The sequence below is a fragment of the Sciurus carolinensis genome, chromosome 6 (genome assembly GCF_902686445.1).
Source record: "Sciurus carolinensis chromosome 6, mSciCar1.2, whole genome shotgun sequence".
NCBI lineage: Eukaryota > Metazoa > Chordata > Mammalia > Rodentia > Sciuridae > Sciurus > Sciurus carolinensis.
Genome location: NC_062218.1, coordinates 97,755,553 through 97,773,428, shown reverse-complemented (window position 1 = coordinate 97,773,428; position 17,876 = coordinate 97,755,553). Strand labels below are relative to the sequence as shown.

The 17,876-nt window shown below is 51.9% G+C and overlaps 3 protein-coding genes and 2 non-coding genes across 6 annotated transcripts; 4 read left to right on the top strand and 1 right to left on the bottom strand.

Moving 5' to 3' along the window:
• The first annotated feature begins 569 nt into the window (after window positions 1-569).
• Window positions 570-8,591, top strand: Spata24 (spermatogenesis associated 24). 2 transcript variants are annotated; one of them, XM_047554935.1, is made up of 6 exons: window positions 570-737; window positions 1,961-2,026; window positions 2,253-2,383; window positions 2,473-2,543; window positions 8,209-8,311; window positions 8,393-8,591. In XM_047554935.1, the coding sequence occupies exons 1-6, from the start codon at window positions 621-623 to the stop codon at window positions 8,550-8,552; spliced, it is 648 nt and encodes a 215-aa protein (XP_047410891.1). In that variant the 5' UTR covers window positions 570-620; the 3' UTR covers window positions 8,553-8,591. The 2 variants fall into 2 exon arrangements, with proteins under 2 accessions (XP_047410891.1, XP_047410892.1); XM_047554936.1 differs by having other exon boundaries at window positions 8,423-8,587.
• On the bottom strand, window positions 3,063-3,169 carry LOC124987800 (U6 spliceosomal RNA). Its single transcript, XR_007109310.1, has one exon. It is a non-coding gene; the product is annotated as a U6 spliceosomal RNA (small nuclear RNA).
• Window positions 8,592-10,347: 1,756 nt separating the features above from the next.
• On the top strand, window positions 10,348-14,397 carry Prob1 (proline rich basic protein 1). Its single transcript, XM_047554930.1, has one exon. The coding sequence runs from the start codon at window positions 10,412-10,414 to the stop codon at window positions 13,448-13,450; it is 3,039 nt and encodes a 1,012-aa protein (XP_047410886.1). The 5' UTR covers window positions 10,348-10,411; the 3' UTR covers window positions 13,451-14,397.
• Trnap-ugg (transfer RNA proline (anticodon UGG)) lies at window positions 14,336-14,409 on the top strand. Its single transcript has one exon. It is a non-coding gene; the product is annotated as a tRNA-Pro (tRNA).
• Mzb1 (marginal zone B and B1 cell specific protein) lies at window positions 14,397-17,796 on the top strand. Its single transcript, XM_047554937.1, has 4 exons — window positions 14,397-15,985; window positions 16,800-16,924; window positions 17,233-17,343; window positions 17,447-17,796. The coding sequence occupies exons 1-4, from the start codon at window positions 15,785-15,787 to the stop codon at window positions 17,601-17,603; spliced, it is 594 nt and encodes a 197-aa protein (XP_047410893.1). The 5' UTR covers window positions 14,397-15,784; the 3' UTR covers window positions 17,604-17,796.
• The last annotated feature ends 80 nt before the right edge of the window (window positions 17,797-17,876 follow it).

The window sequence follows — 17,876 nt, the reverse complement described above, 5'->3', positions numbered from 1 at the left end:
TCTATCTTCATTGCATAGGCTTTGCCCTCCAAAGTACTATGTATGCTCCAGGAGGCTCATACTACAGGGGAAATTTGGAGATTAGGGTAGGAGAAAAAGGTCTGTGAAGCTAAACACACAGGGGTGCTTAAACTGACTCTTGCTTCCCCATTTTGTAATTTAATAGGCCTGGGAAAAGGCTCAATGTTGGCGTCTGAGTATTGCCCACTCAGACGACACTTAAAGGAAGTAGTTCCTGCCCCTCAGAACTGAAGGAGAACCAGAAGATATAATAGATGAGCAAATTTCCTTAAAGTCAAAGTCTCAAGAGTTATCAGAGTTGAAGTTGTGGCTCAGTGGCAGAGCGCTTGCTTGACATGTGGAAGGCACTGGGTTCTATTCTCAGCACCGCATATAAATAAATTAAATAAAGGTCCATTGCCAACTAAAAAAAAAAAAATGAAAAAAAAATTTCCTCTACCCCGGGCGGCTCCTTTAAGAGGCGGGACCCACCCCTACTAACAGAGGAAGTCCCCGCCCCCCGTTGCCAGAGTGCTCTGTGGCGTCGCATTCTCATTGGTGAACGACAGTAGTGAGGCGCCCTGCAGCAGCCATTTCCAACGAGCTGGCGGGGGCGAAAGATGGCGACGCCCCTCGGGTGGTCGCAGGGGGGGTCAGGATCTGTGTGCCTCGCCTTCGATCAACTGCGGGACGTGATTGAATCTCAGGAGGAACTGATTCACCAGCTGAGGAACGTGGTACGCAGCGGAAGAACTCGGGTAGAGGCCGGACTGGACGCCTCACTGGCGGGGGCGGGGCCAGGCCTTGTTTCGATGAAAGGGGCGTGGCTAAGACACTGCTAATGGCGTCATTGGGAAGGAGGAGACCGAATGAGACTTGGCTGAAGGCGGGAACAAAAGGGGGCGGGACCTTCTTGAATATTTACCAGGGAATTTTAACCTCAATTAAGCAACTTTCTGCACTCTTCGTTATTGCTGCAGGGCATAGTGAATAGTCACTGAGCCTCAGTTTCTCCATTTTTAGTGGAGTCGACCTCACTGACTTCCCAATACCCTCAAATGCACAGAGAGGACACTGTATTATCTCTTCTATTATGGGCACCCCTCCCTCTCCAGTGTCAAAATGCGGTGCCATGATGAGTGCAGTTAGCACAGATTTGGCCCCTGACCACGTTGACTCAAGGGCCTCCAACCCGTATGTGTGCCCCTGTGTTTTGCCTTCTCAAATTCCAGCTAATAGGTGCAAAGCATTGGAGCCACAAATTACTTCCAGTGCTAGCCAGCTGGAGTTCATGGTTTTTCTGGTTTTGTTTTTCTGTCTTGGTAAGAATGTCAGGATGCATCTCCATCTCAGAAATAAAACTGGCTTCACATCTGTTTCTCACTCTAATGATTCTTAGACAGCTTCTTCCCTTCTGGGAAGTTGGATGTGGGAGGAAGAAGCGAGAGACATGCTCTGTTAGCTACCTTAATACCCTTTTTCAACAAAATGTTTGTAGCTCTAGGCACTGAATTACCTTCCATTCCCTGAAGGTACATCTTTTTCTTGGCAGCTGGCTTTGGCATGTGTGTTCCCACCATCTGGAACACTTTTCTCTCTGCCTCTTCTGACCCATCCTATTTAGCAATCAGATCTCAGGACTCATACCACTTCTTCAAAAGCAATTCTGACCCTTCCCCAAGCTGGATCAGGATTCCCTATTGGCACCACAGCCCCTGTGCTTTCCCATCACAGCATACATGGCATTAAACACACCTATGGGCTATCCCCTTCTTGACCTGATTGCTCCTTGAGGGCAGGACTTAAAGAAGGAATTCAGTGAATGGGTGGAATTGATTCTCCCCTCCAAGGCATCCTTGGTGACCTTGGCATCATCCCATTATCCATCCTTTGTCCTGGTCCTAGAGGATACCCTATGTACCCCAGCCCCAGGCCCTCCCTGAGCCAGGCTCTGTTGCAGATGGTTCTCCAGGACGAAAATTTTGTCAGTAAAGAAGAGTTCCAGGCAGTGGAGAAGAAGCTGGTGGTAAGTAATGCCTCTGCAGGCTCCTAATCTCCATTTCCCAGGAACCCTGTGGTTGGGCAGAGTTATTGAGTATTGGCTTTTGAGAACCTCCAAACCCCCATAGTGAAGCCAGAATCTTTCTATACCCTGGCTTCTTTGTGTCCTTCTGAGAATGGGGGCTGCTTAATGGAACCTAAGAAACCCAAAGAGGCTTGGGGTAGTGAGGTGACTGCTGCTGCTCCTGCAGGAAGAGAAAGCTGCCCATGCTAAGACCAAGGTCCTCCTGGCCAAGGAAGAGGAGAAATTGCAGTTTGCCCTTGGAGAGGTGGAGGTATTGTCCAAGCAGCTGGAGAAAGAGAAGCTGGCCTTTGAAAAAGCGTGAGTGGGCCTCAGGAGGGGCTCTGGAGAGTGGGGGATCCCACTGTCTGCTGCCCTGCCCACTGCCTGGTTTCATCCTCCCACAACAGGCTCTCCAGCGTCAAGAGCAGAGTCCTGCAGGAGTCCAGCAAGAAGGACCAGCTCATCACCAAGTGCAATGGTAGGCGGGAGGTTCGTGCTCCCCACCACGCTATCATACATGGGCTTTTTCCTAACAGCCCAGTGCCTGTGTCAAAAACAGGGTTGCACCCCAACTTCTGTCCCCGGCTGAGGATACAGGCAGGCCCAGGCGGGCCATACCTTCGAAAAGGCCTTCAGGGACCAGGCAGGCCACGGAAATGAGGGAAGCAGTTGGTGTACAATATTCTTCTTGGCCATAAAAGAACGGGCTCGCTCCCACTTTTCTTGAAACATACAACCTTCTTAGTCCACCTTTTGTTTTCCCACTTTGGATAGAGTTCCAGAAATAGTATACTTTACTCATAACCCTGCTACAAGAGAAACAACAGGGCGAGACAGTCCTATTGGGGAGCTGACTGGTAGTCTCAGGATCAGACGCTCAGTAGGGAGGAGTGGGATTGTGATGAAATGGAGAGCCATGCCCTCTCACATGGGTTTAACCCCTCCCCTGTGCGAATGGGGTCCCAGGATTGTCAGATCTTTTTTTGTTGTTGTTGTTAAAAATATGGAACATTTCACAAATTTGCATGTCATCCTTGCACAGGGTCCATGCTAATCTTCTCTGTATCGTTCCAATTTTAGTGCTGAAGGGACCACAAATTGTCAGATCTTTAAAAAAGAAGCTAGAGCCAGGCATGGTGGCACATGGTGGGATCTGTAATCCCAACTTTTGGGAGGCTGAGATAGGAGGATCAGAAGTTCAAAGCCAACCTCAGCAACTTAGCGAGACCCTCTCTTAATTATTTATTTATGTTATTTACTTTTTATTATTTGGTACCACAGATTGAACCCAGGGATGCTTATAACCACGGAGCCACATCCTCAGCTCTTTTTTTTTTTTTTTTTTTTTTTTTTGGCGGTGCTGGGGATTGAACCCAGGGCCTTGTGCCTGCAAGGCAGGCACTCTACCAACTGAGCCATATCCCCAGCCCTCTTTTTTTTTTTTCTTAATCGAGTTAGTTGTTTTTTTTTTTTTTTTAATGTATTTTTAGTTGTCAGTGAACCTTTATTTTATTTATTTATATGTGGTGCTGAAAATCAAACCCAGTGCTTCACACATGCTAGACAATTGCTCTACCACTGAGCCACAACCCCAGCCCACCCCAGCTCTTTTTACATTTTATTTTGAGACAGTCTCACTAAGTTGCTTAGGGCCTTGCTAAATTGCTGAGACTGCCTTTGACCTCATGATCCTCCTGCCTCCACCTCCTGAGGCACTGGGATTACAGGTGTGTGCCACCACACCTGGTGAGACCCTCTGTTAAAATTAAAAAATAAAAAGGGCTGGGGATGTAACCCAATGGTAAAGTGCCCCTAGATTCAACCCCTAGTACCAAGAAGGAAAAAAAGCTAGAAACCAAGTTTTGTTTTCTTGGTATCAGACATTGAACCCAGGTTGCTTTACCACTGAGTAACATCCCCAGCCCTTATTTATATTTTCTTTTCTTTTGAGATAGGGTCTCACTGAATTACTCAAGGCCTTGCTGAGTTGCTGAGGCTGGCTTGGAACTTGTGATTCTACTGCCTCAGCCTCTCAAGTTGCTGGGATTAACAGGCCTGTCCCACCATGCCCAGCTGAAACCAAGTTTTGTGGGGGTTTGTGGTACTAAGGATTGAATCCAGGAGTGCTTAACCACATAGTCATACCCCAAGCCCTTTTTATTTTTTTATTTTGAGACTAGGTCTTACTCAGTTGCTGGGATTATAGGCCTGCACCACCACTCCTGACTGAAACCAAGTTTTTTTGTTTTTGTTTTTTTTAGTTACTGGTAGACATTTATTTCATTAATTTATTTATATGCAGTGCTGAAAATCAAACCCAGTACCTCACACATGCTAGACCAGCACTGTACCACTAAGCCAAAACCCCAGTCCTGAAATCAAGTTTTAATGAAAACTTTTTTACTTTTTTTAGTGTTTACAACTGATTTAAAGATTTAAAAAATATTGTGGGAACCAAGTAAAATATGTCTGGGCCACCGTTATCAACTCTGCTCTACACACATGCCTACAGCCACTTGCTGGCTCAGTTGGTGCTGTGAGTTAAGGGGTACTTTCAAAGTCAGCTACCCAGTGTTCTTTGGGAACCTCTTTCATTTTCCTGGAATGCTGAGCTCCTCTTACCTAGCTTAAGAAGTGGGTATAAATTCCATATGCAACATCTGTAGCAGATCTCAAATAGGCTGGAAATCAGCCCAAACCCAAAAGAGGGTCATGGTTTTTCCTTATGGGTACCCCATTTAGAACCTTAGGCACCCCTCACACACCACTCCAAACTCTCTCCTGTAAGAATTCTCAGTGGAAAATGCCAGCAGGCTGCCATCTTGATCTGGTCAAGCAGGCTGAAAGGCCTCAGTGTTGCTTGAGCATTGGCACCCACCAGGGCCTCCTGGGCCCAACAAGTAGTCTCTGCCTTCATACAAAGGTTATAGGTACCTTTGTACTTTTCTCTCACTGGGCATCTCCCCTTCTTCCCCCAAAGGAACATAGAGTTCTCTCCCAGTACAACCAGAAACATCCTTCCTCTAGGGCATTTCCTTCCAACTGAGATCAGCCCAAGCCACCGATTAACTCATTATTTGCTCATTTGTGCCATAGGGACAGGCCATGGCTGCCTGCCCCCAGAGCGTCCTGAATCCCTCCAGTGGGTCATACACCTTACCTGACTCAGTCTAGTATGAACCCTGACACTCTCCCACCCCCACTACTTCCCCTTGTGTAGTTTGTTTGATTTTTTTTTTTTTTCCACATAAGGGAGTTTATTAAGCAAACAGAGTATCTCCCTGCAGGGTAAGAGAGAAAATGAGAGGAAAAGAGAAAGGAAAGAGAAAGGACACACGCTAGAGAGAGTGGAAAGCGAGGAGGAGGAAAAGCAAGTGTGTAGGAGAGAGAAGCAAGAAGGGAAAGATGGCAGTCAAATTCCGCCAGGCTAACAGGGGACCAATAATGGAGAAGGATACTTGCAAGCTGACTGATGAACCAATAGCTAGCTAGGATGTTCACAGATTGACAAGTGGTTGGGAGGCGGGGAAAATGACTGCAACGGAATGAGCGGAAGAGCAGCTTTATACATTACGTTCCCCCATTTCTGTTTTTATAAGAAAATCTTTTGCTCTCCAGTTCTTTCCGAAGCCGCCTCTCTCCTTCCTGCCTAAGTGACTGGGGCTGGTTTTGCAGGTGAGATGTAAAAAGTCCATTTTCCTTCCAGACTTCCAGAGGCAGATGGTTTTCATGGACTTCATTTCCTTGATTTGACTGATCCCCTAACTCTACACTAACTGCCTGTCCCCAATTCTGGCTTCATTCACCCCTCTCATTTTAGGAACTCCTTTGCTGTAGGGAAAGGGGATCCATGACCGCTCTGGCTTCTTCAAGCTGAAAGGGGGCAGCGTGGGGCAAGCAGTTTGGAGTTCCCATTTTAGAAATCAGGTCAATTGAGGGGTCCATGGTAGAAATCCGGTTGGGGAAGAGCAGGTTGTAAAGGCATCTGGGGATGGGTGCTTCTGAAGTCCGGTGATGAATGCAGAGCAGAGCGTCTGGGCAGAATGGAAGGTGGGGCCGTGTCCAGGGGCACTGGGGCATCGGATGGGGTTCCACTTGCTTAAGAGACAGTGAAAGATCCCATCCCAAGTCACGGCACTATTGTAAGGAATTCCCACGAAACCAAGCCGGACACAGGAAATCACATAAGGGAGTTTATTAAGCAAACAGAGTGTCTCCCTGCAGGGTAAGAGAGGAAATGAGAGGAAAAGAGAAAGGAAAGAGAAAGGGCACATGCTAGAGAGAGTAGAAAGCGAGGAGGAGGAAAAGCAAGTGTGTAGGAGAGAGAAGCAAGAAGGGAAAGATCAGTTTGTTTGATTTTTACACTTAACATAGCTCTTTATTCTTATCAAAGGGTTTTCTTTTTTTTTTTTTAAATATTTTTTTAGTTGTCAATGGACCTTTATTTGTTCATATGCAGTACTGAGAATTAAACCCAGTGCCTCACACATGCTAGGCAAGCGCTCTACCACTGAGCCACAACCCCAGCCCCTCAAAGGGATTTTCTAACCATTCCCATTGGGTACTACAAACTTATTTTAAGAGTCACACAAATTTACAATCTTTATTCCCAAAAGAACTTAATAAGCAATTAATCTGGAGCTGGTTGACCTTGGGAGGAAGATTCAGTAGTCCTGGTCCCATCACCCAGTGAGCTCATTTTTATTCTTGCCCTCCACCATTTTATTCTCTCCTCTTTTCCATGCTGTACATTCACTTGGTACCAGATCTTCTCTCCCGAAAACCTAAATGTATCGGCATTTTTGTATTGTCAGAGACTGTGTTCTAGTTAATCCTGTCCAACATCTAAAGGCAGTGAGATTTTTTTTTCCCGTGTGAATCCAAATTTTCCAGGGCTCCACGAAGGGCTCTTACATAAGTAAAGCATCCCCATATCCCTGTAGCCTCCTTGGATTTTGACCCAAAACACAAAAATCATCCTTGTATCTAATGTGTACTTAATTTGTCACCATTATCTCACTGGATCCTCCCCACCCCACTGTAGAATAGGGGCTATCTCTATTACCAACTTATAGATGAAGAAACATATCTGAAAAGGGAGACAACTGGCCCAAAGTTGCCTCATTGATAGGATGCATTATTGGAATGTAGCCTTGTCCTGTTCTCTGATCAGTTCCTGACCCCCTTCCCCCACCCCCCTGTGGTGCTGGGGATTGAACCCAGGACCTTGTGCTTGCAAGGCAAGCACTCTACCAACTGAGCTATATCCCCAGCCCAGCTTCTGGGTCTTAATGCTCCTTTAAGGAGTTGTCTCATGAGGGCAGGGATCCCACCTTCTCCCATTACTCATGAAACCCTAGCACAGTACTAGGCATTTAGTCAGCCCTCCCAGTGGGTACCCCACTTGGGAAGTTGTGGAAGCCTTTTTTTTCTTTAGTACTAGGGATAGAAACCCCACTGAGCTGTATCCCTAGTCCTCAGTGGGTCATTTGGATGGAAATGGGTGAACTAGATGATGTTTCTAAGTCCTAGCACCCCAGGGGATGTCCTGTCCATTCATTCTATAAATATACTTAGTATGTACGTACTATATGCCAGATACTGTTTTAAGCCTCAAGGATAAAGCAGTGAATAACACAAAAATCCCTGTCCTTGTGGACTTTATATATTTAGTGAGAGAAAAAAAAAATGAATGAACTATATGGTATGATAGATGCTAAGGCAAAAAATACAGCAGGAAAAGGGGATAGGTAGTATTAGGAGTGGTTGTAATTTTTAGTCTTAGGAGGGGTCTCACCAAGGAGATGACATCTGTAAAAACCTGCAGGAATGAGGACAGGAGCCATTCACCATCCTTCCTTTAGGAAGGATTACTCATTTCTCCAAGGACCTTCACCTGCCTCATATGGGTGAGGTACAGAATAGATTGTGAAGTCACTAATACAGTCATCAGACATTGTCCCTCATCCCAAGACTCCATAATAAACTCATTCCTACTAAGGTATTAGCAAATGTTCCCAGAGAGGCCCTGGGTTGGGAGCAGGGGTGGAAACCAAGTTCTAAAAAGTCCCATGAGGAACTTAGCTCATGAAGGGGTCCTTGGGATGGGAACCACTCCTCCTCCCTGCCTCTCTCCCCCACAGAAATTGAGTCTCACATTATAAAGCAAGAAGATATACTTAATGGCAAAGAGAATGAGATTAAGGAGTTGCAGCAAGTTATCTGCCAGCAAAAACAGATATTCAGGTGAGGGGCCTGGGCCAGGCTGGGGGTTGTTGATGGAAGTGGGGAGCCTGACCTCTGGCCCCTACCCTGGGCTGTCTGCAGTCCACGACCAGCCAGCTGGCTCCGTTGCAGGAATCACATGTCTGACTTCCGGATCCAGAAGCAGCAGGAGAACTACATGGCCCAGGTGCTGGACCAGAAGCATAAGAAAACTTCAGGAATGCGTCAGGCCCGCAGGCACCAGCGTCTCAGGGAAAAATAAAATGGTGGTCACCTTCCTGATCTCTGACCTTAATGCCCAACCTCTGCCTTCTCTGCTCTGGGGGATCCCCAACCCTTCCTTTTACATTCTTGTGGGTCCAGTTACCTCAGGCCTGACCTCCAGGAAAGGAGTAGGGGAAAAGGCAGCAGTCACTTCTGCCTCCCAGGCCTTGGTGACCTGTAGTCAACAGGAATTGGGTGGGGGGGTATGCGTTGGACCACCACCTGCCAGGCCACTTCTGGGCTCAGAAGGAGATGTTCCTCAATCCTCCAATTCCTGAGAGTAAGGTAGGGGTGGGGTCCATGGGAGTCGGGCTTATAGCCACGGAAGTTGGGGAGCTGGGTCCTCACTAGTTGACACCATCCCTTTTGGTATTTAATCCTTTCCTATATATAGAAACAGCCATGGTTACCACAGCAACAGCTCACCCCACTCTCAGTACTCCTTAAATATAACTGTGCATAAGAAGCCCTGACCAGAGACTTCAGAGACAGCAAGTTCCAGGACTACCAACAGATCTGAGAAACCCAGTTGCTATCACTTAATGAGAATATCATACCTATGAATCACAGTTGCATCCTCTTCTACCTTCCCCAAACAGAAGCTCATCAGTCCTCACAAGTGGATGAGGGGAAACAATGCTGCGTCTTTTTTTTTTTTTTTTTTTCTTTAAATACTGGGGTTTGAACCCAGGGTCTCACATGCTAGGCAAGTGCTCTACCACTTAACTGCATCTTTTTTTAAAGTGGGAAATAGTCTAAGAAGGAGCAACTGCTTGCTTGGATGGGCTTGGATTGTTTGGTAGGACTGGATGCAACAGACAGGCTAGCTTTCAGAAGCCATCACTGAGTGTGCCCTAGGTGACTTAAGGGGATACCCAGGCAGGGCACCCATGAGACTGAGTCAGATTTGTCAAGTGTTGCCTCTTCTGGGTCACTATGAGGGTGAATGCACAATCCAGAGCTTTTGATCCAGGGTCAGCTGGGGCCTGAGTCATGGCAAGACCTTGATGCCAGAATTGAAGGGCAAGTGGTGCCCATTGTCACAGGATAATGACAGGTGGTGGCAGCTCCCCCACCAGTGCCTGTTCCTAGGGTAGGACCAAAGGTTGTGGGGGCTTTAGAGGGGCCACACATCTGTTCCCAAGGGCATATCCAGGGTGTCTTCTGGGTGCTAAGGCAGCTTATGAAAAGTAAAGCTGTCCATTCCAGCCCCTTCCAATGCTGCACTAAAGGCACTGTGTCTTGCTAGGGTCAGGACCTTCCTGAGGCCCCAGCGCAACCTTTGTTGGAGTTGGGAGAGGTCTCTCACGATGCTCCACACACTGTGGAAGTTATTGGGACAGGATGATGGTTGAAGTTCATGAGCTCTAACAGGGCAAGCCATGAGAGGGCTCAGGGAGTGGAGGAGGGTTGCCTGCAAAATTAAGGTGTTGGGGGCTAAGGGGAGGTGGAAATAGCAAGACGGAGTTCCCGGACCTGATGGTCTGGTTTCCTGGCTCACCCTGAATGGCTCACACTGCACACCAGAGACTTGACCTTAGGCAAGCCCCTACTGGGCCCATTTCCTCACCTGTAATAGGTGGAGTTGAATCTAGTTGCCTGCTCCAAAGTTTCCAAAGTTGGGCCTGCCTTCCTCTCTCACCTGTCAGCCAAAACCGTGAAGTTGGAGAAGGGGGTAGGTTTGGCATAGGGGCTTGAGGCTCACTTCTCTCCTGCTGCCAACGCCGCTGACTTGCGAGTGGACGCGGCCACTTTAAGGCGCTTTGACCCCATCGCATCCTCCGGCGGGGCGGGGACAGTACCGGCGCCACCAGCAGAGGCACTGAGAGGGAGGTAGTGCGCGGTGTCCGGCCCACCATGCTGACCGCGCTCGTCCCGCAAGAGTTGCCTGGGCTCCCGAGGTGGTTGCCCGCGGCCCCCGCGCGTCGCCAGGATTCCTCGGGTTCGTCTGGCTCCTACCACACAGCTCCGGATTCTCCAGAGCCCCCGGACGTTGGGCCGGACGCAGAAGACCAGGAGAACTGGCCCTGCGTGGCCCCTAGGCGGGGGGTGGGCGCGCAGCCTCTCCTGTCCGTCAGCGCCCAGAATAGCAGCCAGCAGATCTGGTCCGGCTCAAGTTTCCACCGAGGTCCGGGCTCCGGCCCGCCGCCACCCCAGCCCCAGCTACGCATGCTGCCGTCGGGGGAGATGGAAGTCATCTTCGGCGCCAGGCCTCTGTTGAGCCACTCGGACGCCGAGGACTGCGAGGTGCAACAGCTCACGGCGCCGACTTCCAGCAACCTGTCGCTGCCGGAGCCAGTGTCTCCTTCCCCTATCCCATCACAGCCCCAGTCCCCAGACGGTGGCTCCCGATGGGCCACCTATCTGGAGCTGCGGCCCCGTGGGCCGAGCCCTCGCGGGCCGAGTCCTGTGGCCTCAGCGCAGTTCGAGTGTGTGGAAGTGGCACTGGAGGAGGAGCCCACCGCTCCAGGCAGGTCCCGGACCGTGCCGAAACGGCAGATCGAGCTTCGCCCCCGGCCCCGGAGTCCCTCGCGAGCCGCCGACGCGCCGCGCCCCCAACTGTTCCTGCGCACTGGCTCCCTAGACGAGTCAATGGGCCGCCTGCAGGCGGCTGCGGGCCTAGTGCAGACAGCACTGGCCAGAAAACTGGACCCCACGGCCCCGGCCTCGAGCAGCGCCACCTTTCGGCTCACCGAGCGGCCACAACCTAGGACTCGGGAAACGTCCGGCAGCACCCACATGGTCCTGGAAGAGTCTAGGTCTCGGCTACTCCACGATCAAGATAATTCGGCACGGGCGAGAGCCCCACGACCTTGGCCCAGCCTACGTGAGCGCGCGATTCGGCGCGACAAGCCCACGCCCGGGACCGAGCCGCTGGGTCCGGTTAGTTCCAGTATCTTCCTGCAGTCGGAGGAAAAGATCTCCGAGGCACGCAACCAGGAACCCAAGACTCGGTTCCCACGAGAGTCTCCGAATCGAACCTCCCCTAGGGCACACAGTCCATCTTTTAAGTCTAGGGTCCCCTCGGAGATTCCCAGCAGGTCTGTGAGGCCAAGGAGCCCCTCTCCATCGTGGCAGGCTCCAAATGGGACCGAGAGGGGTCCTCACTACCCCTTCCCATGGGATCGGACTGTACGGAGGGTGAGTAGTCCGTCCTTGCCTGAAGCATCCTCTGCGTGGGAAAATCAGAATCCCTCTGTGGAGGAAACTTCCAGCAGGAGGACCCCTTCCCCTCCAACTCTTTCCCAGTGGAATCAAGGTGCTGCTGGAGCAAGGAGCTCATCCCCCGAAGTTCCTTCCCACGAGGCTCCGCAACCGGCAGTCGGGGAGGCTGTAGGGCGGGGTACAAGCCGGTCTCCGTTGACCTTGTACCCATGGGAGGCAACAGATCTTCCTGTTGGAACACGGAGCCCATCGCCCCAAGAGACATGGGTTCCCATGGCCCAGGGCTCATCGATAGCGTTTACGCGGGAAGCTATGAATGGTGTAACTGAGGAGTTGGCAACTTCTACACCAGCCGCACCCGGGACTCCAGAACTAACAGAGGTGCAGAGTACCCCCACGCGAAAGAGTCCGAATCTCGTCGCCACAGGCAGTGAGCCGTCGCCAAAGACAGATGTCTTTGAGCCGCCCCGCAGTTACGTCGTGGGGTCCCTGGACGCCGATGCTCGCCCAGAAGGTTTGTGCTCCGAAGTGGCCTCTGGACGCTCCCGCGTGACCATTCCGCGGCCAAGAGATGTGCGCAAGATAGTGAAGACCACTTACGCTCCAAGTTTCCCATCCGGAAGCCCAGGCTCAGGGCTACCTGGGCCTCCTTCGGATTCTGGCGGGGAGGAGGGCGACGCATCCAAGACGCCAGAGCTTCAGGTGCTGGGGTCCCCCGCCCCGGCTCACTACACTTCCGTTTTTCTCAAGGATTTCCTGCCAGTCGTGCAGCACCCCTACGAGTCCCCTGAGCCATCCCTCGACAGAGTCCCACCGGACGCCTCGCAGCCCAACGGCGTCTTGCGGCGGAGGGCAGAGAACAGCACCGCAAAACCCTTCGCGCGCACCGAAATCCGCTTGCCTGGTGCCCTGGCCTTGGGCGGGCGGCCAGAGAGGATCTCCAGAGTCCTGGTCCACAGTCTGCGCGGAGAGAATCGGGATGCGGAAGCACAGCGCCTGGTTCCCGACGGCGAGGGTCGGACCAGCCCCCTCGGCGGCGCTCGCACCTCCCCGCAGCGGTCCTCTATCGGGCCCTCAGCGACCCGACCATCCCGCCCCTGCTCCCCTCAGGCGTGCCCTAACTCGAGCCCTGGGATAGCACCCAAACTAGAGGCACCCGCTGCGAACCCCGAACCTGCGTCTTCCCCACCTCTGCGGGAGTCCCAGGCGTTGGCCAGCATGACGGCTCCGCCCCAGCCCCGCGCTGCCTCTGCACCTCCCACGGACCGGTCCCAAGGCCTCTCCCAGGGGATGCGTAGGCCTCTGGGAGCCACACACCCAGGGAAGGTCCTGGTGGATCCAGAGACCGGCCGCTATTACTTTGTGGAGGCGCCTCGGCAGCCGAGGCTGCGGCTTCTCTTCGACCCCGAGAGCGGGCAGTACGTGGAGGTGCTGCTGCCGCACTCCTCCCCAAGGCAGCCCCGCCATATCTACACTCCGCTGGCCCTGGGGCCTGGCCTCTACCCGCCTGCCTATGGGCCTATTCCTAGCCTCTCACTCCCTCCATCCCCGGGCCTGCCAGCCCTTGGCAGCTCCCAGCTGCCCTGGGCCTCTGAGGCAGGACCGCTGGACGGGATGTACTACCTCCCCATGAGCGGGACTCCTAGCCCTGCTCCACCTCTGCTCCTCTGTGCCCCTCCTGCTAATTCGGATCCCACACAACCTAGCAAGGGTTCAGTGTTCCCTTTGTGAGGCCTTAGGGCCCAATCCCCTGGAGTTGAGCCCCCTTAAATGGCCTAGAGGTTCTGGCTTCTAGCTCCCTGTCTTTTCTTCCCATCACCTTTTTTGGTCTGTCCCAGTCAGTCTTCAGGCCAGAAGTAATCTTCAGAGAATGTATGTGAGACCCCAGGTTGATGAAGCTGGAGCTCAGGAGGTAGCTAACTACTTGCTACCCCCAATGAAAATGTATGTCCCTTTCCCAAGCATTCCCTGGGTGTTTATGTATGTGTTTATGCAGGCAAGCAAATATGTGAGGAGCCAGCCAGAGGAAGTGTTCTCCAAAGGGCAGCAGAAATGAGAACTGCAGAACAGGGTGATCTCCAGAGGTGGTAAGCTGTGTCCCTCTCTGAAAGTGGACCTAGTTGATGTGGAGCAGGCCAGTGGGCACTGTTGAGATGAAGGGGAAGGACTCTGGTATCAAGTCTGTTTTTTGGAAAAGTAGTTGAGCTCTGGCCTGGGCAGCTGGGGGGAAAGTGGCTAGTGCAGCCCCAGGCCAAGTTGGAACTGAGAAAGGAACTGTGGAAGCAGCAGGTGGAGGTGGAGTGAGGAAGCAATGGAAGGAGGGACTAGGGGGAGTCAGCCTGGAATTGGGGGTGAGAAGATGGGGTGAGGTATGTCCAGATGCCTATGGCCCTCAGAGGGGAGCCTAGTTCTTCCTTCCTTCCCTGAACTCCGGGTTTCTCCTCAGAGCCCTGGGAGCTGAGTTGACTGATCTTAGGGGTAGAAGCATCAGCCATTTCCACTTGGTTAGGAGCAGGTGAAATAAGTCACCAAGGACTTACAGAGCTGGGTGCACAAGTTCAAGACCAGCTTGGCAAATTAGTGAGACCCTATCTCAAAATAAATACATTTTGGGCTGGGGATATAGCTCAGTTGGTAGAGTGCTTGCCTTGGGAGCACTAAGGCCCTGGGTTCGATCCCCAGCACCGCCAAAATAAATAAATAAATACATTTTTTTAAAAAGGCTGGGAATGTAGGTGAGTACTAAAGGTTGAGTGCCCCTAGGTTCCATCCCCAGCACATTAAAAAAAAAAAAAAAGACTTACAAGAGGAGTTTGGGCTGTTGGCTTCCAGGGGAAGCTTTGACCCCTCCAACTGTCTGGAAGGTGGGTTTGGGCTGGCAGTAGGAGAAATGGCCCCTCTGTGTGGGGTAGACCAGAGAGGACAAAGTTCTCAATTTATATCACAGATGTGATAATAGTGCCCAGAGAGGAGCTGTATGGTCATAGCACAGCAAGGGACAGGACCCAGAACCTGTGTTCCAACTGCTCTGAGATTTTAGGAGCCTCTGAGAAGGCCAAAGGAGCTGGACAGGAGGCGTGTGTGTGCATGGTGGTCTGTGTGTGGTTCCGAGCCTGAAATGACAGGGACTTACTGGATTGGGGTGTGAAGTGATAGATTTGGGGAAGAAGATTTTCCATTAGAAGCAGTGTCAGGGATGTGAATGGATGCCTTCCTCATTACAGATCTTGGGGCCCATGTCCCTATGGTCCCTGTCCCTTGCCCTGGACTGGAAGTTGACTAGGTGAACTTTGAGTCAGAATAACCTGGATAGCTCTTGGCCAGGGACACTGATGGCATGGAAAATCTTGGGTCCCTGGCCACCTCTGGTCACCTCACCTCATCCTGTTGTGCAATAAATGGCTGACCATGAACCATGATGGTTGAAATGATGACTGGTTTAAGGTGCCTAATTTCCTACTGCGGCCTCTGAAGACCTTCCACAGTGTCCTTCCATGCCTAGGTCTGACCTTGGCTGAGGGGAACCTAGGGCTGGGGAAGGACATATGCCTTCACACACTCTGGCCTCTCTGCCTGGATGAACTTGCCTCCCAGGGAGGGACACCTAGGCTGGCAACTGCCCTTATGGCCACCTTCATCTGTGGCTGTGGGGCCAGTGGACTTTGGGAGTCAATCAGGTTTGAATTCCAATCTCAGCACGCCCCTCTATAGCTGGGAGATTTGTCACTTCTCTGTGAGCTCTCATGTCCTCAGGGGTAGAATAAGGATGACAGTAATCAACTACTTCCTCATGCAAGGTGCCCAGCACAGTGCCTGCCACTTGACCAGGTCCCAGCATGAGGTTGCCAGCAGCCCCTTTGTGCCACAGCCCCTCTACTTGCCTCATGGTTCCTATGTATGAAATGGAGCCAAGTTGTCCAGAGTCAGGGTCCTCCGGAGAATGAGCACACGTGGCATCTCCAGGGCCCTGGGGGAGGGGTGAGGTGTCAGTTCCCCATTGGTCTGGGACAGAGGCACTCCCCACTGCACCGTTGAGCGCGTACATCTGCACCCCAACCACAGTGCATGCTCACTGAGCTGGCTCCGGAGGCCATGAAACTATCACTGCCACTATTGCTGCTGTTAGGAGCCTGGGCTGCCCCAGGGGACTTTGGGGACAAGGCCTCGCTCTCGGCCACTGCCCCACAACTTGATGAGGAGGAGAAGTACTCAGCCCACATGCCTGCTCACCTGCGCTGTGATGCCTGCAGGGCCGTGTCCTACCAGGTGAGTCCCCCTCCTCCAGCAGTCCCCCTGTCCCTGCCCAGACCCCTCTATCTACCTCAGATTTCACCACTGACCCTTAATCCTCAACCCCCACCATCAGACATCACTCCCAGGCCCAGTCTTCCAAAAGATTGCAGTCCCTTCCTCACCTGAAACCTCAGTGTGCCCATCTGCCTGCCCAACAGAAAATAGACAATCTGCAACACCCTGCAGTATCTTGAGACCCCCAGGGAATTACTCGTTTTCTTAGACTCCCTTTCAGACCCACCCTCAGGTCTCACTCCCTCCCCAAATCCATAGGGTGCCTTGTATATGTGCATGTGGGGTACATACGTTGAGTGCATACATGTACGAGTTTGTGTATCTCAGTGCACACTTGCCCCTGTTGAGCATACCTGTATGTGACTGCGCTCATGCACACGGCTTATGAATATATGTAAGGTTTGTTTGGTTTTTGATTGGTGTTTGTTGTTTTTTTTTTTGTTTGTTTTGTTTTGTTTTTTTGCTTTCCTTATTCACATGGTTTAAAATGGCATTTGCTACTGGGCAGATGTGTCCCAGGTGGTGGGGACAGTGCCTGGGCCTAAACTTCCATTTCAGTATTTCCACCCCCATCCCAGGAAAGTGGATGCTATCTCCATTGGCCCAGTCCCAGCTTTGGGGACCTGGGAGATAAGTCCTGAAACCTGCTTCACAGGTGCTTCCTGCTCAAACGGCTCCCTTGCCACATCATCCCCAGAGACTTGGGTTTCCCTCCTCCCCACCCCTGACCTGCGGACCCAATCCCCTGGCTCATAGCCCCTCCATGTTCTAGATGTGGCAGCATCTGGCAAAGGCAGAGGCCAAGCTTCATACTCCAGACTCCAGGGGGCAACAGGAGCTGAGTGAGTCGGTATACACAGACATCCTGGACCGAAGCTGCTCCCAGAACTGGCAGGAGTGAGTTGCAATTGGGCCCCTGCCTCCCTCCTTCAGGAGCAGGGCTTGGAGGTGCAGATCCCCCACTCCCACTCCCACCACACCCATACTTGGCCTGAGGGAGGGGGCTGGCTGCCATGAAGTCTGTGCTCTGGACTGGGAGCAAGTGCAAGAGCAAATGACCAGCAGAACGTCTGTGTGCAGCCTTGGGCCAGAGTTTTCCCTCTCAGCTCAAATGCCCAGGGTGTCCATCCTAGTGTGGAAACAGGTATCTCACCCTGGTTGGACTCCCACCAATCGTATATCCTTCCCCTTCCAACTGCCACCAGCTATGGGGTCCGAGAAGTGAACCAGGTGAAACATCTCACTGGCCCAGGTCTTAGCAAGGGACCAGAGCCAAGCATCAGTGTGATGATCACAGGAGGCCCCTGGCCCAACAGGTGATGATGGGGTTGGGGATGGGATGGAGTGCCCAGACCCTGCTTTGCCCACCACTTCCTTGTGGGCTGGGCAGAGTCCAAGTCTCCTGCTGGACTCCTGTAGGCTCTCTGCAACATGCTTTCACTACCTGGGAGAGTTTGGAGAAGACCAGATCTACAAAGCCCACCAACAAGGCCCAGGAGCTCTGGAGGCACTGCTGTGTGGGGGCTCCCAAGGGGCCTGCTTGGACAATGAGACAGCCACAAGGGAAGAGCTCTAGTCCGCCACTACTCCTGTCGCTTATAGAGACGCTGGGACAGCCTCTGGACCTTTCCCATTTCTTTCTGCAGACTGCCAGAGGGCAGGGAGGTGCTGCTACTATTTCCTCCTCCACTCCAGTGCACTGGGTCCTGGGAGGGACACAGTCTTTCTCTGAAATAAAAGCCAGTGATCTTGACTCTTGTCTTCAAAAGGTGTTCGGGGGATTGGAAGGACAGACGTTGGTGTTTCTGCTGATGTCCCTTCTAGAAAGGGCCAAATAGACATCAATAGA

What these genes read in the sequence shown, in the direction of transcription:
- Spata24 (XM_047554935.1), top strand. Translation starts at nt 621, where the DNA reads ATGGCGACGCCCCTCGGGTGGTCGCAGGGGGGGTCAGGATCTGTGTGC. An exon ending in TTCACCAGCTGAGGAACGTG is followed by an intron (nt 738 to 1,960) that starts GTACGCAGCGGA and finishes GCTCTGTTGCAG; the next exon opens with ATGGTTCTCCAGGACGAAAA. An exon ending in CAGTGGAGAAGAAGCTGGTG is followed by an intron (nt 2,027 to 2,252) that starts GTAAGTAATGCC and finishes CTGCTCCTGCAG; the next exon opens with GAAGAGAAAGCTGCCCATGC.
- Prob1 (XM_047554930.1), top strand. Translation starts at nt 10,412, where the DNA reads ATGCTGACCGCGCTCGTCCCGCAAGAGTTGCCTGGGCTCCCGAGGTGG.
- Mzb1 (XM_047554937.1), top strand. Translation starts at nt 15,785, where the DNA reads ATGCTCACTGAGCTGGCTCCGGAGGCCATGAAACTATCACTGCCACTA. An exon ending in GCAGGGCCGTGTCCTACCAG is followed by an intron (nt 15,986 to 16,799) that starts GTGAGTCCCCCT and finishes TCCATGTTCTAG; the next exon opens with ATGTGGCAGCATCTGGCAAA. An exon ending in GGAGGCCCCTGGCCCAACAG is followed by an intron (nt 17,344 to 17,446) that starts GTGATGATGGGG and finishes GGACTCCTGTAG; the next exon opens with GCTCTCTGCAACATGCTTTC.